Below are 27,657 nucleotides of genomic sequence, written 5' to 3' on the forward strand. Positions count from 1 at the left end.
GCCTGCAGACAGGATAGAGTTGACTATGGAAGCAATTGGTTTGGCAATTGCTGGGGCACCAAGTCTTAGGAACCTAGACTGTAGTAAGTCAGGTCCACATTGGCTGCTTAGTTTTAATTTGAGGAGCACTTGTGTAATCTGGTGGGGCTATATGGGTACTCCCAGGATGAATTAATTAATTATCTTCTGACCTTGCAGGATCTGAAACTGTGTTGTTTTTGTATGTGAAAGATGGTTTTGAGGAGCGCTCATCGGGTGCTTGGTAATTTCATGGAGCATTCCATATCATCCCAGGACATACTTGAAAACGAGAGGTAACTCTCAATGTATTACTTCCTGGTAAAATATTTTATAAATAAATAATATCCTCTATTTTGGATTATAGTGGTTATTGTAATGATTGTTGAAACCTTGTTGTTGAGTATATGCAAATCCACGAATGTCTGATCTGTTCAGAGTGTCATATGGATGAATTGAATGGGTAGGGTCCATTAGGTCTGACACATTCTTTTTGCTTGTTGTGTATGTAGTCATTTTTGTCTCACTGGAATTTTCTTTGTTTCATTAAAATAACTTCTTTCTCATATGTATTAGTTCTCTCTCAAATGTCCCTATTCATTTTCTGAAATTCTGTGTTATTCTTATATGTCTCTAGTTTTTCTTGGGTTGTTTTGACATTCAGTGTGATATTATTACATATGTACTCCTTGTATTTAATTACAAGTTCCATTAGTTTCATTGAACATGATTCTAGGATCCTATCCCATTCTGTAGTAAATTCTACCTTATGTGTAAACCCCTTGGTACAATCTTGGGTCTTACATAATTATCTAGAGAGACCATGCCATACCAGTTTCTAATTTCTTGTGCGAGGCCTTTTTCTAGTTCCTCAAGAGGTTCTTGCGGTTGATGTTGGGGACTATTGGGTCCTCTATATAAGGGGTGCGCAAACTTCCTGTGCCTCTAGTATAGAGGCAGCAGCGTCCTGATTCATGCAGTTTGTCTCCTAGGAGATGGGGGGTTCATTGGTGTCTATTGTCCTGGTAACGTCAGAGTGAAATCACTTTCTGAATCCCTTGCTAGTAGACACAGTGGCTGCTTCACCTGGCAGCCGGGTGGCTGTCAAATAAACAAAAATATTAAGTGCGCAACTACTACTATCTACTGTATAATTAACCCAGTAAACAGCAGTTAGTGAGGTGGAAAAATAAGTAAAATATGCAACCTCTAAATTGAAATACTGGCGTCTGCAGCTGAAATGATAAGGGTACAGGAACCCCTAGAGCAACTGAAAAAAAGAAACAAAAGCGCAGACGCACATAGTGAAGTATGCAAAGTAAATATATATATATATTGTTAGGGTAAGATACCTGCGTACATCAGATTAAAAAGTTACCAGCATTTCATGTACATAAACATGGGTGAGTAGAAGTCATACAGCTGCCGCCAATCATCAGGGGATCTTCTTTACTGCATCAAGGCAAACCCCAGCATCTGAAGAAAAGCCTCCGTTCGCATCCGTTTTGGGGTTGAAAGAGTCTTTGTAGAGCTATGCGTTGGGAGGCTCCGTTCAGCTCTCCTAACCGCCTTGCAGGGCGCCGTCAAGGATAAAGGTTAACAGCTTCTCCGGCAAGCTGATACCTCGAGTGTCCCGTATATCCTGTGCGACCGGCCGCAAAGTGAAGACGGCCGTAAAGTGTGGATTTTTTACCGCACTTACTGCTGCGGCCGAGTTTATTCGAGCATTTGCCCGTTCTCGGCCGCAGCAGTAAACTGGCGCGCGCCGGAGGGTGCCGGGCGCGCGCCGAAGCAGCGGAAGAGCGCCCTCCGATCGGGGCGCTCTCCCTCCCGCTGCCGGGTCCGCCGGGTCCCCCGGAACCCCCTGCCGCCGTCCCCCACATCGCGGGACACCAGGGCTCCCTCGGGGCCCCCCTGGACGCGCGTGCAGGGGGCGCAGGCTCCCGATGACACGTGACCGCGCGCACGCCGAGAGGCGGCCACTAGCAAGCCGGGAAATCTCCCGGCTTGCGGAACCGGCCACACTTTAATAAAGTGTGTCGGTAGTGTACACAATCGCGGGAAAATGCCTAAAGTAACCGGCTCCACGCAATTACAAGGGCTTGGCAGGCACACAGATAATGAATAAAAGTAACAAATCGGGCTAAAATCTATCCAACGCGTTTCGAAGCGCAAGCTTCTTCATCAGGGATATTAATGCATTGAATAAAGGGGAAATATATACCCTAAGACCACATCTGATAGGTCCCTAAGAGTTGGACCTATCAGATGTGGTCTTAGGGTATATATTTCCCCTTTATTCAATGCATTAATATCCCTGATGAAGAAGCTTGCGCTTCGAAACGCGTTGGATAGATTTTAGCCCGATTTGTTACTTTTATTCATTATCTGTGTGCCTGCCAAGCCCTTGTAATTGCGTGGAGCCGGTTACTTTAGGCATTTTCCCGCGATTGTGTAAGTGCGGTAAAAAATCCACACTTTACGGCCGTCTTCACTTTGCGGCCGGTCGCACAGGACATACGGGACACTCGAGGTATCAGCTTGCCGGAGAAGCTGTTAACCTTCATCCTTGACGGCGCCCTGCAAGGCGGTTAGGAGAGCTGAATGGAGCCTCCCAACGCACAGCTCTACAAAGACTCTTTCAACCCCAAAACGGATGCGAACAGAGGCTTTTCTTCAGATGCTGGGGTTTGCCTTGATGCAGTAAAGAAGATCCCCTGATGGTTGGCGGCAGCTGTTTGACTTCTACTCACCCATGTTTATGTACATGAAATGCTGGTAACTTTTTAATCTGATGTACGCAGATATCTTACCCTAACAATATATATATATTTACTTTGCATACTTCACTATGTGCGTCTGCGCTTTTGTTTCTTTTTTTCAACCGGGTGGCTGTGTCTGCCTTCAAATGTTCCTGCTCAAAACGTTTCACAAGATTAATTCTTGTTTTGTCATAGGGCACGTATAAAAAGCTATTTATAGATCTATGACAGTTTAACCCTTAGAGATATTCGTGCTATAAACAGAGGTGCTAGGAGCTTGGGGGGGGGGGGGTGGTATGGGTTTGGGGGGAATTGTGGGCCTGGAGGGGGGAGTAGCTAAGAGCCTTAGAGACAGGTAGAAGAGTAGGTAAGGGCCTTGGGAGGGGGAGTAGGTAAGGGTCTTGGGGAGGGAGTAGGTAACAGCTCCAGAAGAGGAGACGGACAATGCTGGAGGGAGAGATCATGTGCTGGAGGGAGTAGCGGGGCCACCCATGTGCTGTAAGGATCTTAATCGATGATAGAAGGAAAACATGCTATTTTCTATTCCTTATCTCTAGATAGCAGAAAAAATGTATACTTATTAGTACACAAACATAGTGTTTTCTTCTACACCTGTGTTGTAATCCATATGAAAAAACTATTGCTCTTGAACAGTGGTTTGCACAGGTATTTTCAGCAGGGGTTCCTAAGGACCCTTGGGTTCCCTGGGCATCCCTGAAGGGTTTCCTGCAATGTTCAGGTAATTTGAAAATTGTATCAAATACAGAACAATTTACAATGCATCTGAACTCAGACGTGCTATTAGAGAGGGTCGGGGTTCCTTACAATGCATCTGAACTCAGACGCGCTATTAGAGAGGATTGAAGTTCCTAACAATGCATCTGATCTGGGACACACTAGTAGAGTGGTTGGGGTTCCACAGAATTTCACAACATAATTATAGGGTTTCCCAACCCCCCAAAAAGTTGAAAAACACTGGGTTAGCACAACCTAATATCATAATGTCTACAATTTCATCTTCATCGTAACTAGCAATATTCAATTAACCCTAAAATACCCTTGTTGAATACTCAGCTTGTTTAATCTTTTTTTTTTTTCGTTCTTCTTCCTCTCACACTAGCAAGAGCCTTACAAATCACATACGTTGAATACCACGTTGTAAGACCTTGGGGCTATTCATTAAACTGCAATAGTGACAATTAGGGCTCTACTGCACGTAGACTCCCATTCACTTCACTGTTGCAGTATAATGAATGATCTTGCTTGTGTACCAGGCGTTGTGAACAATGATTGTTACCTTTATTGCCAAGCCAGCTGGAGTAAGTTTCTCTTCATTCCTCTCACTTAAGCAGTCCTCCCCCATCAAAGAAGTGAGGTGCTGCAAGCATTCCGCATGTCCCTGGGAAGCTGCAATGTGCAGAAGATTGTTTCCAATTTCATCATGAATTTGATCTAAATTATCCACGGCAATGTGCGGCTGGACAAGAGAAAGGAAAAATAAATCAGTCAGGCAGCATAAAAATGTAACGAAAATTGCTTTGGTACAAGAAAACCCGCCCCATCATCGCGTACGGGGATATCTTGAGAAAGACTGCATGTGCAGTTGAGACGTTGGACCTTTTGGCTGTGATTAAATCTTCATGTTGCAAAGACCGAGTGCCAGAATCTTGTTTTCTACCTGCAAGCTCTAACCCCAGAACCCACCACATCATATATATTAGTGTCAAAAGGAGTGCTACTCAGCGTGGCCAAATGTATACAACAAAAGACAACAAATACCCAATGCTACATCCAATGTGACAAAATACATAGTTAAATACTTCATGACCAGCATGCAGGTCCTACCACTAACTGAGAATTTTTTTCATTTACCTCTGCAGTGGAGGAAGAATAGTTTCAGGAGTCCTGGCGTGTCTTAAAATCGAGGAAATATGGTGTGTGTGTGTTTATTTATAATATATATATATATATATATATATATATATATATATATATATATCGGGCTCCCTCCTTACCTCCGGTGCGGGAGGGGGAGTTGCTGGACTGCTGGGGTTCCGCCGGAGCTCTGCGCCGATCGGGAGGTGGAGGTGACCATCTTATCTGTCACAATACGCACTATAAAGCGCGGCGCATGCGCAGTAAAGTTAGTGGTGGCAGCCATCTTGAAAATGGCTCTACAAGGGACTAAAAGTCCCAGAATTCTGTAGGAGGAGAGAAGCGGGTTTGTGGCGCGAAATAGACCATGCGCACCAGTCTAGCTGGAGCCGGCAAAGGGGACAGACGCGTCCAGGGAGCAGAAGCCCCTGGACTAGGCTAGAGTAACCCCCAAGGCCCCAGTTAGGCCCTGAACTCCACAATAGTTGAGTGCTGCAGGGAAGGCCCTAGCTAGGGATCCTCACCTTAGTATTGCAGCTGCAGCTACTGGTGACCGGATGGCCACGCTGCGCCCTGCAACCTGGGACCAGGTCCAGGGCCTATAGAAATTTAGGGAGAGACTCTTGCTGGAGCTCCCACATGAGGCGGATCATCCTCTGTAAGGCGAGAGGGGGATTTGCAGGCCCCACGGCATGGAACCTGACTGCCCTTTCATCTATCAGCGGTGCCTGGGTACAGGAGTGCCCAGGGAGGTAAAGTGCACCAACGATTCCACACAGGGGTAGCACTACTCCACACACTTTGGGGTTGGCATTGTTCTGTGGACACGGGGGTGGTTAAGTGCCCAGGGCACCCTCTGTACTTTGGGGAACCCTCACCTGGGTGGTGAATACTGTATGGGTATTGTGTTGGGGGACAGTATATTGTGTTTATTATTATTCATGTGTCAGTAAAATGTTACTGTGTGTACCTGAGTGTGTGTATATTAGTTCCAGAGAGGGGTTATCCTGTAACATTAGGATCTCTCATCAGGTGGAGGCGCTGTACCGAGAAGAGCTCACCCCAGGCTCCCAGCAACGGAGGCTTAGGCCTTCTGTGGGCCTTAGGTAATTAGCACGCGTAGTTCCCATAGTCCTAGGGAAAGGGGGCTACATTTGGAGACACTACTGAGATTCAGACCTGGGGTGCCCGAGAAAGTAGTACAAAAAAATTGAGAAACCATGTTTGTGCCCTCCAAGCAAGAGGTCCGCAAGTGGGCCTTGGACTTTCACGAATCTCCCCGCCGCGTGGTCACAGTGGGGGACATCCCAGCTGATACCCCCCTGCGGGGTCTGCAACTACCTAAGACAATTTCCCGGTTTAGCCAACGCCCGGCCCATAGGCCGTAAGTGGGACCCTACCTACCGCTGGAGAATTGTCATAGTTGCTGCCGGCCACGAAAAACGTGAAGCGGATGGTCCAAAGGTCCTGCATTTCCCTGAAGCCATATATGTGTGTGTGTGTGTGTGTGTGTGTGTGTGTGTGTGTGTGTGTGTGTGTGTGTGTGTGTGTGTGTGTGTGTATATATATATATATATATATATATATATATATATATATATATATATATATGTATATATGTAGCCCTGGTTCCTATCGAACACAGATTACTACCATGTGCTGTATAACCTGTAGGCTCACAGGGCCTAAGCCTCTGCCACGGAGAGCCTGGGGTATTCACAATACGTGTTAAATTGGTGCAGCGCCTCCACCTGCGATAGCTTCCGCCTTAGGGGAAGTGGGTCTTCACAGGAACTTATGTACATGAAATACACACCCACAGCAATACCTTAACCAATAAGCTTTACTTATAGCAACCCTCAGCGTAATCAACAGGTGCCCCTGTCCTAGAGGAGGCACTACTAACAGTGTCCTGTGAACGCTCACTCTACCTCTCCCTTCACCGGGTGATCCCACCCTGTGTCCAGTTCCCTCCTGAGATACGTTCACCACCCCCACGTGAATCAATGAATGTATGAGTGTGTGACTGCGCAGCCACCGTGTCCCGGAGTGAATAATGGTACCGTTGGTGCACTTGAAGTTTACCTGCCTGGCACTCCTGTACCCGGTGCTGCAACTGTCTTCACAAAGGATCGGCGTGGGCGTAGATGACGTCACCCGTAGGTGTCCAGGGCGATCCCACCCAGACACGCGGCTACTTGGCAGCGGGGCCTGGTCCCAAGCCTCCCGCTGATTTAGAACTGACCCGTAACTATCGTCGCACAGTAAGGGGATCAGGAGCCTGACTATGGCCAGTCCCTAGCTCCGCTGCACTCTACTGGGGCTCAGGGCCTATCTGGCCTGGAGCATGCGGCCTAGGTAGGGGGCGGCTGCCTCCCTACTCCAGAGCTCCTTCTCCTTCCTCCACCAGCTAGTTCTGACTCCTCGTGCACGCTACCACGTCCTATCCTCACTAAACTCGTACCTCATTGGTCCTGCCGTGTCACGGGGGGCCGCGGGGGCTGCTGGGACCCGACGTCCCCTAACTCCCCTCCTCCCTGAGCTCTCCTCCTACGTGGGTTTCTGACACCCTGCCCTGCGCATGCGCAACCTCCAGCTGGACCAGGTATGCGCCAGCGCTACCTTTAACATGGCAGCTCCCTAACGCGGAACCTCCGTTATTGGAGCATTCCCTAGGTGCAACACCTCCCTCTCGTAACATCAAAAAAAGAGTGAATGGGGGTCCCGGCTATATCCTCCCCCCTGTGGATTCCAACGCCCCCGCTTGGACAATACCTTCAAACTGGTACAACGTTTATATAATGAAAAATTGCATAACATCGACATTCCTTCCTCTACATCAGATTGTACATTTCGCTAAACATCACAATCACTGACTGTATGCGGCTGCGGGCCCACTGCTGAGCCTCATAGTGGGGTGCCCCAAATTGATCATATGCCATCCTCATGGGAGGTTGCCCGTTTCTCTGGCTTCGCCTCAACTGGTGTTCAGTCACAAAGCACGGGCTCCTTGGGTCTAGTGACGAGGTTTCCGGAGTCATCCTCTGGGGTGATGGCTGCCCGCGCCCTTTGCCCGTTTCTCCGCCGGGAGGTGCGCTCGGTTGAGGGCCCTTTTGAGAGGTTCCCTCTTGGGGGTCGTCCTGAAAGGTTGAGTTCCCTGGCATGTCGTCTTCCAGTGTCCCCTCCCCATCCAACGCGGATGTAGGCCACTCCAAATCCCCCTCCTCCACTCGGGGAATAGGGAGCAAATAATTTCGGTGCCATGTCTTCACACGACCCTCCGAGTCTTTAATGCGGTAGACTGGAAGGCCAGGCATTTGTGAGGCTACCTCGTACACTCCCTCCATCAGTCAGCCAATTTATGTTTCCCCGGTACTCCTAGGTTACGGAGGAGTACTGCGTCGCCTGGTTTAATGTCTCTGTGTTTAACTTTAGGATCGTATCGCCGTTTATTTCCGGCGTTCAGTTTTTCAGTAGATTTCTCCGCTTGGGTGTAGGCCCGTTGAAGATTCTCATGCAATCGCTGTACATAGCGGAAATGCGTATTATTATGCACTCCATCGGTGGAGACTCTTAATTTTATGTCCACCGGCAATCGGGCTTCTCGCCCAAACATGAGGAAGTACAGGGAGAATCCCGTGGAGTCATGTCGTGTGCAATTGTAGGCATGCACTAGGGTTTCCATGTGTCGACTTCATTCAGTCTTTTCGACCCCCGTTAAGGTGCCTAACATGTCCAGTAAGGGTGGTTTGGGGTGGTAGGGGGTAGTTCGCGACTTAGCGATGTGCAAGATTTTCAGCAATTCTTTTATTAAGTTGCTTTCAAAGTCTCTTCCGTGATCAGAATGAAGTCGTTGCGGGAGCCCATAATGGATAAAGTACTTTTCCCAGAGCACCTTGGCCACCGTAATGGCTTTTTGATCTTTGGTCGGGAAGGCCTGGGCGTAGCGGGTGTAATGATCCTTGATGACCAACACATTGCCTATGCCGCGGCTGTCAGGTTCAATGCAGAGGAAGTCCATGCACACCAAGTCCATAGGCCCGGTGCTTTTTAAGTGGCCCATTGGGGCGGCCTGGGTGGGCAATGTCTTTCGCTGAATACACCGCACACACCATCGGCTCTACTGCTTCTCTCATTTTGGGCCAGAAAATTCTATCTCTCACTAGGCCAAAAGTCTTGTCAACCCCCAAATGACCATGTTCATCGTGTAGGGCCCATAGTATCAAGTACTGTAGTCTCCTCGGCAGTACTAGTTGTCTCCTATTCGGGTGGTTATGGTACTCTACCACTCTGTACAGCAGATTGTCTCGTAGTTCGAACCTGTCGGCTTCCCGCATTAGTATACCTCCCACATCTCCTGGAGCCTGTCTGAGCGTTTTTGCCGGATAGCATAGCGAATGGCCCCCGCGACCGGGTCTTGCTCTTGGTAGCGTACCATATCTTTCCAGGCTATGATCTTGTCGGGAGTAACGTGCATGCCGCTGGGATCCCGGTAAGCTTCCGGGATAGCGTTGGATGCGCATCCTAGCGAGTCAGCCACCCTTAATTCGATCATTGACTGGTGGCCAACCAGCGATGACCGGCCGCGTCGAGTTTGGCGGCGGTCATAATGTAGGTAAGTGGGTTATTGTCGGTCCGCACCTCGAACGATACACCGTATAAGTAATCCCGAAGCTTATCGACAATAGCCCACTTGAGGACCAAGAACTCCAATTTGTGCACGGGGTAGTTCTGTTCACTGACCGTAAGGCTGCGGCTGATATAAGCTACGGGTCGTAGTCCCTCTGGATATTTTTGATGTAACACCGCCCCTAGTCCACTCAGGCTAGCATCCACATGCAATATATATGGCTGTTCGGGGTTTGCATACTCCAACATGGGGGCCGCGGTTAAAGGTCCTTGAAGGTATTTTCGCACTCTGTCGTCCATTTGTCCCCGAAGGGTTGTCGTGCAGGCGTAGCCTTCCGGCCGGTGTCTTCCGGGTATATCTTGAGGAGGCTGTTGAGGGCTTTGGCCCGTCGGGAGTACCCCTCCACAAATGTGCGATAGTATCCGCAGAACCCCAGGAACGGTCGCAACTCCCCCACATTGTCAGGTCGGGGCCAATTGACGACGGCTTCTATTTTGGCTGGGTCCGTGGCGATTCCCTCAGCGGACACTATGTGTCCCACGTAAGTCACCGATGTCCGGCAGAACCTGCATTTTTCTAATGAGAGTTTGAGTCCTTCTTGAGCTAAACGGTCGAGCACCTTCAGGAGTCGGGCCTCGTGTTCCTCCCGGGTTCTTCCGAAGACTATGATGCCATCTAAATATACTAGGCATTCTCGGGGGTTCAGGTCCCCTAATGTCTTCTCCATTAGCCGCTGGAAGGTGGCGGGAGCACCACATATGCCTTGGGGCATACGGGTGAATTGGTAGAACCCTAATGGGCAAATGAACGCCGTTTTCTCTTGATCCTCATGACTCATAGGTACCTGATAATACCCGGACCGGAGGTCCAGTACACTGAACCATTTACTTCCATGTAGCGCGTCCAGGATTTCTTCTATGCGGGGAAGATTGTACTGGTCGGGTACTGTTCGATTGTTGAGTGTCCTGTAATCTACACATAACCTCACCGTCCCATTCTTCTTTCGCACTACCACTATGGGCGAGGCGTAAGGGCTTCGGGATTCTGTAACAATTCCGGCTTCTACCCATCTCATGGAGGGCCTCTCGTACATCTTCTATGTCCCTAGGAGCGAGTCGACGGGAACGTTCCCTGAAGGGCTTGGTATCAGTCATCCGAATGGTGTGATGGGCGTGTCGGCTACACCCCACATCCATCTCTCCTGTGGAGAATATGGATCGCCTCTCTTCCAGCTGTACTCGCAGCCACTCCTTCCAGGTATCCGACAATCCGGACGAGCCAAAGTCGAAGTCCAACGGTGATCCGGGATCTTTCTCTCGGGCAGCTTTTACATGTACGGCCTCATCCACCGAGCTGACAGGGTAAATCCTTCCTATCCTCTGTCCCGCGTCGATGGCCATGGGGAAGGGCGAAAGATTCTGGACCATCACATAAATTCGACGGGGGATGGCGGTCGGCCAATCCCGAAATTCCGGTACTAGCCGGTATCCTCGGCGGACATCTTCTTCGGGCGTGCTTTCTAGAGAAAAGAGTTGTTCTTCGCCTACTCGTTCAGCATAGAAACACCAGGTGGGTATTCTCTGTGTTTCTCCCGGCAAGAGCCGGGTCAGCCCGGCTCGGCCGCAGAACAGTAGTCCGTGGTCCTCCGAGGGGGCCGGAGGGGAATCTGGACAAGTTGATCCACCTGGACAAGTTGTAGCTGTAGGCTGGACATGGATAGTTCATTAGTTTCGTATAGATAGGCCCGGAAGACGGCTTGCACAATGTCCGCATTCGTACCTAGGATGATTGGATACTTAGGTGTCTCTTTGGGTTCTGGGCACACCAAGGTCCCCACCTTCATGGGATGAGACTTCCCAGTGTTGAGCTGTTGTATCTCCAGATCCACGGTCACTATGCCATCAATGGGGTAGTCGTCATTGCTCAACCCTCTTACTTTGATATGCCCAGCCGATTTCAGAGGACGCTTCTGGAGGTGTCGATCATAGAATCCTCGATATATGATGGTGACTTGGAACCCCGTGTCCAGCAGGGCAGAGGAGTAGATACCGTCTACTAGTACTCGATCAGCGCTACGGGCCCTACGCGGTTACTCTCCTCGTCGGGTTCGCCGCCACTTTGGGTGGGAACAGGGGCTTCTGGGCTGGTTGCGTAGGCGCCGCATATCATGGCCTGGGGCGTGAACTTCTTGGGGGATGGACTCCGGTGGCGGCATTTCCCATCCGACAATCGTAGGAGATATGCCCTTTCTTTCCGCATTTATAGCAGGACATGTCTTGGGGTGTGGCACGGCGGTCATACGGAGGCGAGGTCCGGCCGGCGTATTTCGGTCTCTCCGGGCCTGGTTTATCCGGCAGCTCTTCCTTCTTCTCAGCACTCCCTTTGGGTTTAGGGCTGCCGGCTGCTTTAGCCTTCTGTGGGGAGTGAAGCATGAGATGTGTTTCATGCTCTTTGACTTGCTGTAACAGTTTGATAAACGAGAGCGGAGGTCCTGTTGCGAATCATATTTGCAATAGGGTGGGTAGGACTGGACCCCCGTAGGTATTGCTTGCGAAGGTATTCATCCATCTGGGAGGCGGTCAAATACTTATGATGCAGTAGGGGTCCCAGGGAGATTTGCACGCGGTGGATATAGGCGGACAAATCTTCTCCCTCCTTTTGATTTATGGCATAGTACTTGGCCCACAAAGCCTCATCATCCTCGGTCTCGCTATAGGCCTCGACAAGAAACTCGATCATCATACGAGCGGTCAGGTCGGGGTACTGTTCTCAATGTATACTGATCAAAGTAGACACGGGGGTCTCAAGCACTCCATGAGCCGTTGGCGTTTCACCACGTTGGTACAAGACCACTCTTCCATTACTCCCCTAGTATGCTCCTTCCAGGGATCTATCCCATCCTCTCCCGTGGGCACAGGTAGAGTCCCCGAGAAGGCCTTTAATTTCCGGTAGCTTTGCGAATGCGTGGCCATGGTAAGGGCTTCTACTAGCGGCGGTAAGCTTGAGGGAGTGGCCAACTGGTCTATCTTATCATTGAATTTCTGCAGCATGTCACTACGCACCCCCACTTCTTCGGATGCGCTAGACCCGGGATAGCTACAGTCTGACGGACAGCTACCCGCCTCGCTCGCGGGGTAGTGAGCAAAAGGGAGCATAGGGTCGTCGGTACCTAGTTCACCCACAGGGGGGTCCCGCAGGGGATGGACCTAGGGGCTGCCACCGGATGGAGAGTTTGACAGTGGCAGATATTGAGGGGTGGCAGGCTCGAGGACTACTAGATCTCGCCGACAATCTACTAGCAAAGTGTTCCACTTAGTGTCTTGATCTATGAGTACGTCTACTAGGCGGGCTTTGGCAAAACCCGGTAGTTGGCGTAGGGCCGTTTGTAATGTCTCTAAGGGTAGGGCCATGGGTACTCGGTCACAGCCACTGCGCGGCGGGTGGGCGTGCACATTTGGCGGGCCCAATCGCGTATGTCGTGAAGGAAGGGCCATGGCGGTTATTTTGGCTTGGGGGCACCCCAGGTCTAAGATCTCCGCTGTGCCTCCAAATGTAGCCCTAGTTCCTATCGAACACAGATCACTACCATGTGCTGTACAACCTGTAGGCTCACAGGGCCTAAGCCTCTGCCACGGAGAGCCTGGGGTATTCACAATACGTGTTAAATTGGTGCAGCGCCTCCACCTGCGATAGCTTCCGCCCTAGGGGAAGTGGGTCTTCGCAGGAACTTATGTACATGAAATACACACCCACAGCAATACCTTGACCAATAAGCTTTACTTATAGCAACCGTCAGCGTAATCAACAGGTGCCCCCTTCCTAGAGGAGGCACTACTAACAGCGTCCTGTGAACGCTCACTCTACCTCTCCCTTCACCGGGTGATCCCACCCCGTGTCCAGTTCCCTCCTGAGATACGTTCCCCACCCCAGACATGTATACACACACACACACACACACTCACCATGAAAATGATGCTTTATAAAGCTCTTGGATATGTATTCCTTCAAATGAGCCCTCGGTAATCCTGTTAAAATACTGAATTTTTCTGTGACAATGGAGATGTATGAAACTTTTACCCACGTTTGCTGACCAAGAGAAATGAGCTCTTTATCAGTTGCAAAAAATATTGCGGCCTCGTCAGCATTCATAAGTGATTCACCAAGCCTTTTTAATCTATATCCAAAAATAGGGCTTTTGAGAGAGAGGAGGGATGAGGGGAGAGAGAGAGCCTTTGAACTCACCTGGGAAATGAGTTAATTTGAATATGAAAATAAGCTAATTTAAAAATGCAAATAGGCTTATTTCACATGTATCTCTCTATATGTTGTATAGATCAGCGGTGCGTAAACTGGGGGGCGCGAGACTTTATTGTGGGGGCGCGGCGGTTACAGAGGCCCACGCTCAGAGCGCAAGACCTCTGTAAATTTACTTGCCGGCTTCAGTTCACGCGTCTCCATGGCAACGCGGCATCAAATGACGCCCGTTACCATGGAGACGTGACGTCAAATGACGCCATCCATGAAATAGATGAATGTTTTGGGAGATAGTCAATGAGGACATTACTAAATGGAATCACTCTCCCTCCCTATCTCCCCAATCCCTCTCCCTCACTCCTTTTCCACCTCTTCATCAAAAGTTATACTTAATGGCCTGGAACACCTTAACAAAGCTTAGCAAAACTGCAAATTCTTGCCGAAAATGTGTTCCTTTTGCTAATTTTCAAGCAATGTGAAACCTTACGACTTTGGCAAAATGTATGAAAAATTTGTTTAAAAAATAATAAAAAATAATAAAACTGTCTGTCTAAAGGACTTAAATCAATAACATATTTTAGAAAGACTTTGGCTCTTATTCAATATACTGTCGAGAATAGATCAGTTCCATTCAAATTAATGATACCTAAAATATTCTCCAGCAAAGGGAACAGACTCCACAGCATATTGAATAAGGATCTTTGATGGTCTGGTTGGATTGTAATTCACATCATATATATGTAGCCCTTTTTGTGACTGCATGCACTAAGGAACTACGGTGTTGCATATACCTGTGGCTTCAGGAGCTCTGAACCTCCGCTAATTGGGAGCCTGGGGTCATACCCTTACTTATCACGGTGCAGCGCCTCCACTTGCCCAGGATCCCCATGATAGAGAATATACCCTAAGCAAGAACATAACAACCATATTGTGCAACAGCAACCTTTTATGTATTATGCATACTGAACGGAATAAATGCAAGTTATATATCTTAACGCTACACACACACACACACAGTGGCTCGGCCACACCTTATCAGGGTTAATGTTCTGTACACATGTGGCTCTGCCACTCTCCCTAAGAGTATGTCCTATAACCAGTATTTGTATTGTACCATATGGTTTCACACTGATGCCCCAATTAGTTAGTGGGAGGCGGGATCAGCGCCTGTTGACCGGTGTAGGTGCACTTGTAGACAATGATACCTCCTGGTCACTGCGATGACCGCACACTCCACACAGGGTCCTTAGCGTTGTTCCAGCCTTTCGCCGACACTCCATTATGCTGCGCCGTCTGTATCCAATCCAAGATGGCGACCGCAGCTCCGCAGCTCCAACCGCACTAAAGGGAAACGTCCCTAACAGCTATGGCCGTCCCTACAAAACGGCACCCTACGATGACAGGGGAATGCTCCTCGGGCCTGGGGAATGTCTCTCACCTAAGCGGGAAGGTCACTGACCCTCCGCTCACGCACACGAGGTTCCACCAACCTCCTCCTTCACCTCCCTCTCGTGTCTGACCCACCGCCCACACGCATCCTGTTCCTCTCTCCAGAGTCTCACACCCGATTGGTCCTCAGCCTCAGCTGACTCTCTCACAGTTCAGAGTTCAGAGTTCAAAGTCTCTACAGATTGGTTGCCCTTCGCGCGCTTCTCTCGCGCATGCGCAGCCTAACTTGTACACAGTGACCTTGCTGGCAAAAGGACAATATGGCGCTTCCTTTGCAAATGACAGCGCGGAACCTTTATATATATGCACATCCTTACATATAAAATGCACTGGGTGAGTTCATAAGGCGGTACAAATACAATACAATTCCTTTGCTATATTTAACTTCACTATAAAGGCCCCACAATGTGCTATGTGCTATAAAGGCCTCACAATGTGCTATGTGCTATAAAGGCCTCACAGTGTGCTATGTGCTATAAAGGCCTCACAATGTGCTATGTGCTATGTGCTATGTGCTATAAAGGTCTCACAATGTGCTATGTGCTATAAAGGCCTCACAATGTGCTATGTGCTATGTGCTATAAAGGTCTCACAATGTGCTATGTGCTATAAAGGTCTCACAATGTGCTATAAAGGTGTCACAATGTGCTATACACTGTAAAGGTCTCACAATGTGCTATGTGCTATAAAGGCCTCACAATGTGCTATGTGCTATGTGCTATGTGCTATAAAGGCCTCACAATGTGCTATGTGCTATGTGCTATAAAGGTCTCACAATGTGCTATGTGCTATAAAGGTCTCACAATGTGCTATAAAGGTGTCACAATGTGCTATACACTGTAAAGGTCTCACAATGTGCTATGTGCTATAAGGCTTTGGTCCCGCTGTGCCCGGCGGTGCGCACGGCCGCGAACCACCAGCCCCTTTCCTCCAGTGTGGAGGTCCCCGCTGGCTACTTCTGACTTGGCTGACTGCGTGCTGTGACGCGTCAGCCGGCCGATGCTGCAAGCTCCTAGTGATTTGCAGCTCTGACGCGTCACGTGGTGCGGCAGTCAGCCAATGAGGGAAGGAGGGGAGGGAAGGAGCTACGGATGGGAGGCGGCTTGGGAGGGGACCAGGGAAGGAGCTGCGGGGGAAAAGTGTGTGTGCATATATATGTGTGTATGTATGTGTTGTGTGTGGGGTGGGGGGGTGGACGGCACCACGGCACCACGGTCTCAACTCAGACCTGGCAACGTTTTACCACGCCCCCCCCCTCCCGCTCCGGCTCCCTACAGACCGCATATCATGGTCAAGTGCCTCTCCACGCGCCGCCTGTCTGCAGTGCGGGCGCGTGGTCTGAGGAAGTGGGACCTTAGCCTAAAGGTCTCACTACGTGCTACGTGCTATCAAGGTCTCACAGTGTTTTTTAGCTGTATTTCACATTCAGTAAACATGTTGCAACCGCTCATTTCAAGCTGCGTATAGCAGCAGTTCCCCCGACCTAACTTTCTTTTTTTTAAACCATGATTTTGTTTACCAGTCTGGAGCTAGAGACTCCCTGGTTCTTACTGCTAAAGGTAGCGCATGCTTGTCCCTCCAAGGGGAAAGAAAATGGTGGATTAAATCTCCCACTTTACAAGGGACAAGAGGAAGCCATCCGTTGCTTATTCTATAGACCCGTGTTACGCAGCCAATTTAAATACTGTACCAAGAACTAATTACACCACTTCTACTGGTAAGTATCTCGGGAAACAGGGGTTCCCTAAAGCTGAAATTATAGCGCTACAGGGACCACCTGTATTTGGAACACTCCAGGAATTGAATCTGCTGACCACACAATATAATGTGTGGATATTTCTAAATATAGTCAATATCCTTATGTACATTTTAAGAGTGATAACATTTTTGTCATTTGAATATTACATTTTTTTAAGTTTTTCCATAAAAAATACCCCCCCCCCAAAAAAAAGATCCACAAATGATGCAATAAAAGCATCCCCTGTATTTGTATGGCATGTTATTCCTTAATTGTGATTAATCGCAGCAATGGATCTAAGGCACTTTTCTACAGACTCTCTAATTGTTCCAAGTGACAGTCGTAGCTGACATTTAGAAAAATTAATAAAACATCTATCTCAAAAAAATAAATAAACTGTGAGTAGCTCTAAGTCATGTGATTAATTTAATTATACGCCTGACATTTTGAGTGTTTTTCTTTTTTTATTGTGAAACCTTTAGCTTAACCCTTAATGTTCTGGTGAGCGCTACAATGCATAGCAAAGCAATGCAATCCAGATTCCTACAAAGGCTGACAGGGTAAACAAAAAGAGGCTTGAGACAAAACAGCAGACTTGTCCTTCTGCACTAATCCAGTTTTGTGATAGATGGGCTAAGATTGCTCCCCTCACATCATGTTGTGAAGCTGTGGTTTGTTACTTTGGAAACCCATTATCATGGCATCTAATGGTCAAAGCTGTAACTATCAAAATACTTTACATGGGTCACGGGACATTTCAGGCTTTGTTTCCAACTTCTACCTGTGAATGGCTGCTACTACAAGCTGGCAATAAGCTCTTCTGAATACTAATCAAATGACAACAGACAGCCTGGTGTTCCCACGGTGAGCCAATGACAAGGAGCTGATGTGATCCAGACTGAGCTGTGAATAAGTCGATTGCAAACCATTTGAAAAGCTGACACACTAACAGTTACTGAAAACTAATAAATAAATAACCAAATCCGAAATCATGCAGAAAATATGTGGTTTCATTTGTAACTGCCCAACTCTGCCAAATAAACCTGGACATGTGCATTGAATTAGATTACCATTTTCTTTTCTGTTTTCCCTCTGCACTTCATCACCTGTGTATTTTTTCAGTTATGCATCTTACAACTACAATGACTTGCTTGCAAATACATTGTAACTACAATCTGCTGTGAAAAAAAACTGCAATCATTTGTTGAAGAATACATAATTGTAATTTTATATGAACAGAAATAGTTGAAAAGTTCTGTAGATCTTCATAATTTAAAAGAAATCTGTGATTTTGTGTACTTACCAGTAAAGATATCTGCCCTTCTTTGACAATGTTTATAATGCTCTTAATCTTCTTCATGTCTTCACTTCTTTCTTCAGAGCAGTTCCAGTTCAAATTACCGTTTACCCCATCCAGTTGGGTATCTGTAGCTGCCGCCTGCAGATGGAAAGCCCTGAGCTGGCAGTTAGGCATGGTCTTTTCAACCTTCTGTGCATGGGAATCAGACAGTGTCCTATTGAGGAAGCCCTTGTTCTGGTATTCAGGTTCGTGGACTGAGCTGCACTGAATGCTAGGCTGGGAAAGCTCTAATCCCCCAGATGAATGCCTGCTCTGATCAAGGACAGTAGGCTGTGCTGAGTTTTTTACAGGGGACAACACACAAAACTGTGTGCCATTTGTTGGCACGTTCTCCAGGTTCCCGATAGAGCCCTTGACCACTGGGTAGATGCTTGAAGCCCGTTTCTCTGAAGCTACCTTTGTAAAAAGAGTGAGCTGTTGGCTGGATTTGATGTAAGGCACATCCAAAATCTCATCCATATCCAGGTCATAGTGCTCAAGCTCTCCAGGGAAAACACCTGGTTCAATATTCCTGCTTTTAAAGCCCACATCATCTTCAGAAGGGCACTCAGAACTGGTAGGCTTCTCAGGATCACCATGTTTTTGATTTTCCTCTTTCTCCTCCTTTTGGTCATCACTTTCATTGATTTGTGGACTCTCTGGTTGATGTTTCAATGGGGAAACTCTCTTCACTGGTCTGAATTTACTGTAGACATCTGCAATTCCTGTTGGCTTTTGTGCATTTCCGATAAGAGTCGACACTCCACAGCTCCAGTTTGTGCTGGAAACTAAAAGGTTAACAATACACCAATTAGTCATGAAGATTGCAAAGCTTGAGAGTACAAGTTCACAGATTCTTTGGAAGCCCGATAAAAAATCTTATTGAGATATGCACTGACTTTTACATAAACTGAAAAATTAAAATCCATGTTCATCATAATTTATCTTTTAACTACAGTAGGTAAATGCAGTTTTGAAGAAGCAATCAAAGCAAGTGTTTTTTTTTTTACAAAGGATTGAAGCATGGGGTATTCAATTTAAACCCTGTTAATTTAAGCTCTGGGACCCCTTACTTCTAGACATATAGACATACTTCTAGACATACAAAAGGGTTGAAGCTGCTCTTTGAAAAGTCACATACTACATTTAACATGATGAGAAGCAGGGTAATGCAAAGGTATTGATGCATTTGCGTGAACGGAATATAATGATAATGCACTGTTAACTTGAGTTATCTCACCATATTGAGTAGGAGACATAGGCCCAGATCCACACAAGGATGCTAAGCTTTACCACGCCTTTATTCCCATTCATATGAGTGGAAGTAGAAGTGTGCTAAAGTGTAGCACTCTTTTGTGGAACTGGGCCCTGGAGAGCAATAGTTACATAGTTACATCGTAGATGAGGTTGAAAAAAGACATACATCCATCAAGTTCAACATATGTTAAATACTGTATCCTATATTTGTACTTACAGTTTATTGATCCAGAGGAAGGCAAACAAAAACCCCAGTGAAATATTATCTGATATCTCATAAGGAGGAAAATAAATTCCCTCCTGACTCCAAATATTGGCAATCAGATTACTCCCTAGATCAACATCCTTCCCATGTTTACTTATTTGTTATATCCCTGTATATCTTTCCTTTCTAAAAAGATGTCCAACCTTGTTTTGAAGATATCTGTTCTATCTGCCATCACAGTCTCCATGGGTAATGAATTCCACTTATAGCTGCCCCTACTGTAAAGAAACCTTTCCTTTGTTGCTGGTGAAATCTCCTTCCCCTCAACCTTAAGGGATGACCCTGTGTTGTGCCCTTGGGATAAATAATTCTTTTGAAACCTCCTTGTATTGTTCCCGAAGATATTTGTATACAGGCATACCCCTCATTAGCGTACGCCATGGGTCCAAGCATGTATGGAAAGCGAAAATGAACTTAAAGTGAAGCACTCCCTTTTTCTCCACTTATCGATGCATGTGCTGTACTGCAATCGTCACATACGTGCGTAACTGATGTAAGTAACGCATGTGTAACAGGCTCTATAGTCTCCCCTGTTGCGCACAGCTTCGGTACAAGTAGGGAGCCGGTATTGCTGTTCAGGACGTGCTGACAGGCGCATGCGCGAGCTGCAGTTTGCCTACTGGGCGATATGTCCTTACTCGCGAGTGTACTTAAAGTGAGTGTCCTTAAACCGGGGTATGCCTGTATAGTTTTGGAGCTATATATTGTAGTTTATGGTTTTACCAATGTTCAATAATATTCTTCAAGAAAACTTAGACAAATCAGAGTACCTGGAATTGTAATCAACTCAAGTTAATGAATTTATAGTTGGTCTAATTTTATCCATTTATCACAACAAATTAGCTAAATGTCACTTGAATGCTTTATTAAATAATATTGTTTCTCTCCCTTTGTTGTCTAACAAAGTGACCATTTACTGGCTTATTATTGATTGTTAGAGTACAAAATATTACAGCCCACAGAGACCGGATAGTATAGTATCAACAGATCTATTGATACTTTGAAACCAATATTCCTTAGGTGGTCGATGGGTAAAATAAAGTGTTGCCCCAGGGATAATGATCAAAGATATCAATACAGGACTAATGAGATGAATAATCACAGTGCTTGTTGTTTATTGAGTGTCCTAATAAACAATGTAGAATGTCAAATTCCTGAGTTATGTGTTGATTTGATTTATAAATAGAAATCCATAATATTGTATATGTCACTTATTTTGGCAAAAAAATATTTGTCAGGTATCCAATCAGTAACTTCTACAGCGATAGTATGAAAATTGTGTTAATGCAGGTCATGATAATGTCATGAGGTATTATGTATTTTAATCCATTTGGTGCTAAAAAGGTTAATGAGCTACAGTTTGAAGTTACAAATACAATATATTTTGGGTTTATGACAATCCCAGGCTTGTTCCAGGTTGTGCTTGGCTTCAAAGAGAGCTTAATTGCGGGTGCCTATCCTGTATGGGCTCACTTAAACGGGCCAGATGGGTTGTATATGGCTGATAGAGTCGACATAAGGGGGATTTATGGGTGGCCAAGGGCGTGGCTACAGACGCTATCAAACCAAGAGTGACTTTATTAAGAATGAGAATATCCTGTGATGTCATCTCCTCTGCATAATAAAAGTAACACATCTGTAATCATGATCACTGAGGGGCACATTGTGACATCACACACTGTATGTTTAAAAGATTAGAAGGGACAGATATTAATCTGTCACTTAAATTTTGGATTAAGATGTTCATATTTAGTCCCATTGTGTCCTTATGAGTGCCTGAATGTATAGTGACTCGTGTGTGTAAGTGTTAGTTAAGGAAAGTTGAGTATATTTAGATATTTAGACACTCTTTGACAAAGCGCTGCAAGAGCACGAAACGCGTTAGAGAACCACTCTAGCCCACCTATATGTCTCTGTGTATCCAATTTTGATTAAATAATCCTTGATTTTACGACACATCAATAGTTGGTCCCTGCTTTTTGTCGCGGTGCTTTTCTGGTTTACTGGTTCCTGTCGGTTCATCATGGAAACTCCCTGCACTATATTTAGATATTGCAGGTTTTAGGTAAACGTCATTTGGTGGGAGGTTTTTTATGCTGTCGTAAAACTGTCAATCTCACAACTGATTTACGACATGGGCTGGGTTTATGTGGTTTACATGGGAAGAAAGAATATTTAAGTCTGAGCAAGGATTATGAAAATCAGATCTCATCAGAGCTATATTGGGGGCCAAATACGTGAGATCTCTTATTCTGAATCAGTGACCTCTCTAGGGAAAATCTATAGCATTTGGTAATGTATAGGTTATTCTTTTATGTTTTACCCTTTTATTTTAAGAAGCTGTTCTGCATTTTATTGTAATTGTATATTTCTTGTACAGGCATACCCCGCATTAACGTACACAATGGGACCGGAGCATGTATGTAAAGCGAAAATGTACTTAAAGTGAAGCACTACCTTTTTCCCACTTATCGATGCATGTTCTGTACTGCATTCGTCATATACGTGCATAACTGATGTAAATAACACATGTGTAATAGGCTCTATAGTCTCCCCGCTTGCGCACAGCTTGGGAGCTGGTATTGCTGTTCAGGAAGTGCTGACAGGCGCATGCGTGAACTGCCGTTTGCCTATTGAGCGAGATGTACTTACTCGCGAGTGTACTTAAAGTGAGTGTCCTTAAACCGGGGTATGCCTGTAATCTCTTTTTTGTAACTAAGAACTGTATTTTTATATATATTAAAACATTTAATAAATAATGCTTTGGGCTCTGGATGAACTGCGGTATGCTCTGGGGAGAGTATTTACGTTTTCAGACACATTTTGCTAGAACTTATTTTTGTGTGTTAAAGTTCATCGTTTTTTCTATAATAAAAAGGGACCTAGGGCCCTGGCAAATATTATTTTGACACCTTTTGTTGCATAACTACCTCAGGTGGTGGAAATGTATAGATATGAATTGCAATTGAGTAGGGGTTAATGTTAACTCGCTGGAGGTACCTTGCGGAGGACAAAGGTGAGTTGGCTAGAGTAGCCATGTGTATTAACCCTGGTTGCAAATCTAAGTCATGTGCTCACTTGTGTGCGGTTTGTGACGGTGGTATACTGGGACGGATTTAGAAGAGATATAGCTAATTTGAGGGCCCTTTGCAGAGGTGAGGAGTGGGGCAGCTGCCGGCTGTGTATTGATCCAGTAGAGTTGATATTGTTCATTTGGCAAACCTCTGCGGAGGTAAAAAGTGGGAGCGCTTGCCGGCGTCAGTATTAACCCGTGTCCCGTATGCAGGTCACGTACTCGCAGGGTGTCGTACGTGACAATACAGCACATCTATTACAATGACTGATGGTATCAGAGTGATAATCAATACTTAATGCATCAATAAAACAATTTCTCTAGTGGGATTATAAAGTGTTTATATAAGCCACATGATCTGTCCCCAATTAATAGTTGTCTAAACAAGCAGACCCATTAAACACTGTGGAGGGTTGTTTTTATAGAGAAAGCCTACCTCCTCACAAGAGGAACTAATCAAATCCCACTATTCTGGGAGTTTAAAAAGGAACAATTCTTAATAGGTGAGAATATCAGGAGACTAATCAAAACTTAGATCATAAAGGTACTGTAGGTGTCTTAAATGTTGGACTCTGTCAATTTACTATTAAACTGGGATTATCAGCAGAAGCGCTCTCTCTGTATTTACATTCACATCACGTGACGCCACAATGTCTCCCTGACCAATGTAATTCTACAGCAGACAAGTCCTTCCACACCTCACGCAACTGTTAAAGGCTCCTAGTAGTCATGGTAACCAAACAGCATTAACCCTTCCTTGCCTCTTAAGCATTAACTGAATGTACATATATCAATAAATTGAGCATATTGAGTTGGAAAGTGGAGTATAATAATAAAAAGAATTATACAGAATCAGTAAAAGATACTGTACAATTGGTACTTATAAACATAAAAAGGAATACCACTACAGTACATGTATACAAGATGAGTAACAAGTTGATTCTTAATATAGTGTTTATACTATGTATTATATTGTGGTTAAAAACATCATGACTGCTAATTTCAAATAAGGTGAATCGCTCATTCAAACCTAATGGATTCAATGTCTTAAAAATAAATGATATATACAATATTATAATCAATACACAACTCAGGAATTTGACATTATACATTGTTTATTAGAACAATCAATAATGAACAAGCACTGTGATAATCCATCTCATTAGTCCTATATTGATAAATTTGATTATTATCTCTAGGGCAGCAGTTCAATTTTATCTTGGCCCTTGACCACATAAGGAATATTGGTTTCAAAGTATCAATAGATCTGTTGATACTATACTATCTGGTATTTGGGCTGTGATATTTTGTACTAAACGATTCAATAATAAGACAGCATAGGGTCACTTTCTTAGACACGAAGTGCGAAAAACGATATTCTTTAATAAAGCATCAGCTACGCAGAATAAAAGTATAGGGGGGTCACTGTAACGCTTGTGCTCACCGTGAACAAGGCGGGATACTGAGGTGGAAAAGTATTAAACTGCGCACCCACAGCAGCGGAGGCACGCCTGGAGGGTGGATAGTCAAGATCGCCGGGTCTGGATTGGAGAGAGTGGGTTAGTCTGGATAGTTGCTGGGGTCATAGGTAGGTGCCAGGAGAGTAGTCAGTGTCCGGAGTGCCGTGGTCAGGGGTTGGAGCCAGTAGGAAGGTAGTTAGTTCGATTGCCGTGGTCAGGGATTGAGAAGTGCGGATAGTCTGATGCAAGCCGGGGTCGGTAATCCAGAGAGAGGTCCTAAAGTCAAGCTGGTTCGGTACACATGAGAAATAAGCAGCAACAAGATTAAAGCACAAGGCACAAGGCAGGGCAGGGATGTGAAAACACAAGGTTACCATGAACTATGCTCAGCAAGGAATGAGTGAGACAGCTGGGATGAAATAACAGTGAAGCACGAATGGGACTGAGGGGAGGAGCGGAGGTGCGGCCTCTGTGGGAGCATAGATTGGCTGTAAGGTGCAGGAGACAGGTGGGAGAGATTTAGCAGACTTGCCTCGCAGCTGGGGAGCGGTGCACAACGTCACGTGTGCACGCCGCGCATGATGGACAAGCGTCGCGTGCGGGCCGTGCGTGACGAACACGCGTCGCGTGCGGGGTGTGGAGCCAAGCTCCGTGGTGGAGTAGAAAGTCCTCCGTGTGCGCGCACGTTTTGTAAGCGGCGCGGAGGTGTGTGGAGCAGCAGGTAAGAAGGGAACACGCAGCAGGGGATGTGTTCCCCGATTCCTTACACCCACCTTCCACGGGTTACAACTGACCTTATTGCAATTTACCATTTTTGGGATACCTTGAGTAAAAGCTACAAAGTGATTGGGACTACCAATAATTTTAATAACTTCAGATGCCTGCGGAATACATGCACAAGGCAAACAAGACACACAAGACACACAAAATTCCAATATTAGTCTGACAATCTTCACTAGAATACGTCAAATCCAGCAAACTTCTCCAAGGTCATCAACAATATATTGCAGGCATCTAGCCATAAACAGTAGAGGTGAATGGTTAATGCTGCTCACAATCACATGTATGCTCTGTAGAAAAATAACTATAAATATCCAGAGTACTGTTAGAGTGTCCATAATGAAAGTGTCCATATGCCAATAACCCACGGGAGATAGAGACCTAGTGGTGTCCACCTGACAACCACAATAAATGGCCCTTAATATTTTCTTCCCAGGGAATAAAAGTATGTGAGATGAAAAACTAGCATAGGGTAATTAAATCAGGGCTGCTGCCCATTACCTGCCAGTATTTTGTTAGGACTATCCAGTCACTCCATGGCATGCAGTCCTCACTAATAAGTAGAGAAGATTTACAGTAGAGACTGCGACTATTCTAACACAAACCAGTGGCAATCGCCAAAAAGACCCAGGAACAGCCTGAATAAATGCCTTAAACGTGCCTTAAACTAGCCCCAGCATTTCTGCATTGATTAATGGCCTATCAGATTAACAGCGGGGGTCTCTGGCAGTCCCATTCAAACTGAATTGGACTGCCAGGGACCCCTGCTGTGTTAATCCTATGGGTCGTTAGTCAATGCAGAAATGTCTTAAACGTGCCTCAAACTAGCCCAGCACATACCCAGCACATACCCAGCACATACCCTGAATGTAACCCGGCTGGTTTAAAGCAAGCGTTAGGATAATCGTGGCCTCGTCTGTAGTTATTGAAGCAGGAGCACAGCCAGGATCCACATAGAAAAAAAATAATATTCCAGGGCAACTCCAGATATCAATGAAAATGTATTGCAAAGTAGCTCACAATGGAGGTGAAGAAACTCACCTACACATTTCGTCCGACGAAACCATAAACAACCATATAATATCAAAAAGGATGATACTTCCCTATTACCAAAGAGCAACGCAAATTGACATGAGACATGAAGCTCACTCTGGGAAAATATCTATAGCCCAACCCTCTCCCAACACTTCCCACAATTTTCAATTTGTCCCAGGATATGAAGAGATTACACAAGCGCTCCTCAAATTAAAACTAAGTAACCAATGTGGACTTCACCTACTGCAATCAAAGTTCCTATGACTCAGTGCCGCAGCCATTGCCATACCGCTTGCTTCCCTAATCAACTCTATATTGTCTGCAGGTCATATCCCCAAGACCTGGAAAACTGCCAGAGGTGTCCCAATCTTCAAAAGTGGTTACAAAAACAATATTTCAAACTACAGGCCAATGTCTCTTTTCCCAATACTATCCAAAGTCATGGAAAAATGAGTCCATTCCCAATTAAGTGATTACTATACCAAGACATATCTCCTTGTCCATCTGACTCGCCCAAAAGATTTCACAGTAAATACCCTCCTAAAAGTTTGCAATGAGATCCAATGTGGAATGGAACTGGGACAACTTACTGGTGCAAGATTTCTAGATTTTGCGATGGCTTTTTATACTGTTGATTGTTTTATCTTACTAAAAAACTGCAGTGCTCTAGAAAAAGGGAACATGCTTTAAACTGGTTTCACTCCTACCAATAGGATTGCCAGGTGTTCGGTTTTGAACCGGTATTTTGCCCCTGCATCCGGTATAAAATGAAAGTTAATACTGGACATACAGGACCCCTATAAGCTCATATTGAACCCCCAATATGGGGGTTCAATATGAGCTTATATTGCAATTCTTGTTCAGCTGGTCCAAGCTGATTTGGAGGGTGGCTCCTCCTTCCCTAGTTTGAAGCTCACCCCCTCCCACTTTTAAATGGTTAAAGACTCCATTTCACCTTCCACACTCATGGGAAATTGCATGCAGTTTGATTGCGACAAATCTAATACAGCGTGCTTTTCCTCGTATTATACAGGTTAATAAGAGCTTCAATCAGACAGAACTATGCAACTTATTTTGACAGATTTATTATAAATTATTCTTCCTGGTAATGTAAAGGTTATTAAGAATTTATATTAGTGTTAGGACCCTTGAGGTCTGCCTTGGAGGGGCTCAAGGGCTTTGGCCAAAGAGTTAAACTAAAAGACCATTTTATTCAAAAGATATCTATATATATATATTTAGGCACTGTACCGTGTATTTGTGACATATGATGTAGCACTGGGCTCTGTCTGTGTTTCATGTTTTGTCTCTGGTTGTAATACTGGACATGTATGTGTCCGGTATTATCTCTCTCCGAACAGAGGGTGGATGCGGGAGGGCGGCAGCCGGTCAGAACAGTTTCCGTCATGTCCGGCCCTCCCCTACTGCAGGCTTCTTCTCTCCCTGTCTGTCCCACGCCAAGGTGCTGTGATGCTGACATACAACGGGTCCTCTGACGTCAGCGCTGGAAGTCAACTGGGTTTCCGGTGCGTTCCGTCATGCGAGGGAGGCTCAGCGTGGGTCAGCCTCAGACACCTCAGCGTGGGACAGACAGGGAGAGAGAAGCCGGCAGCGGGGGAGAGCCAGGCATGGCGGCAACTGCTCTAACCAGCCCCCGCATCCACTGTCCCTCTTTTGCAGCCAATGGGCCCCCTCTCTGCCCTTTTGCAGCCACAGGCACCC

At 46.0% G+C, this 27,657-nt stretch overlaps 1 protein-coding gene across 3 annotated transcripts in view; it reads right to left on the reverse strand.

Moving 5' to 3' along the window:
• Window positions 1–27,657, reverse strand: part of SNCAIP (synuclein alpha interacting protein) — a 283,312-nt gene that overhangs the window by 64,489 nt on the left and 191,166 nt on the right. For all 3 annotated transcript variants that reach the window (XM_075600985.1, XM_075600966.1, XM_075600976.1), the window contains 2 exons: window positions 18,030–18,853; window positions 4,078–4,257 (listed from right to left, as the gene is read on the reverse strand). In XM_075600985.1, the coding sequence (XP_075457100.1) occupies window positions 4,078–4,257; window positions 18,030–18,853 (1,004 nt within the window). The remainder of the gene's footprint in view (window positions 1–4,077; window positions 4,258–18,029; window positions 18,854–27,657) is intronic.

Source organism: Ascaphus truei, chromosome 1 (genome assembly GCF_040206685.1).
Source record: "Ascaphus truei isolate aAscTru1 chromosome 1, aAscTru1.hap1, whole genome shotgun sequence".
Lineage (NCBI taxonomy): Eukaryota > Metazoa > Chordata > Amphibia > Anura > Ascaphidae > Ascaphus > Ascaphus truei.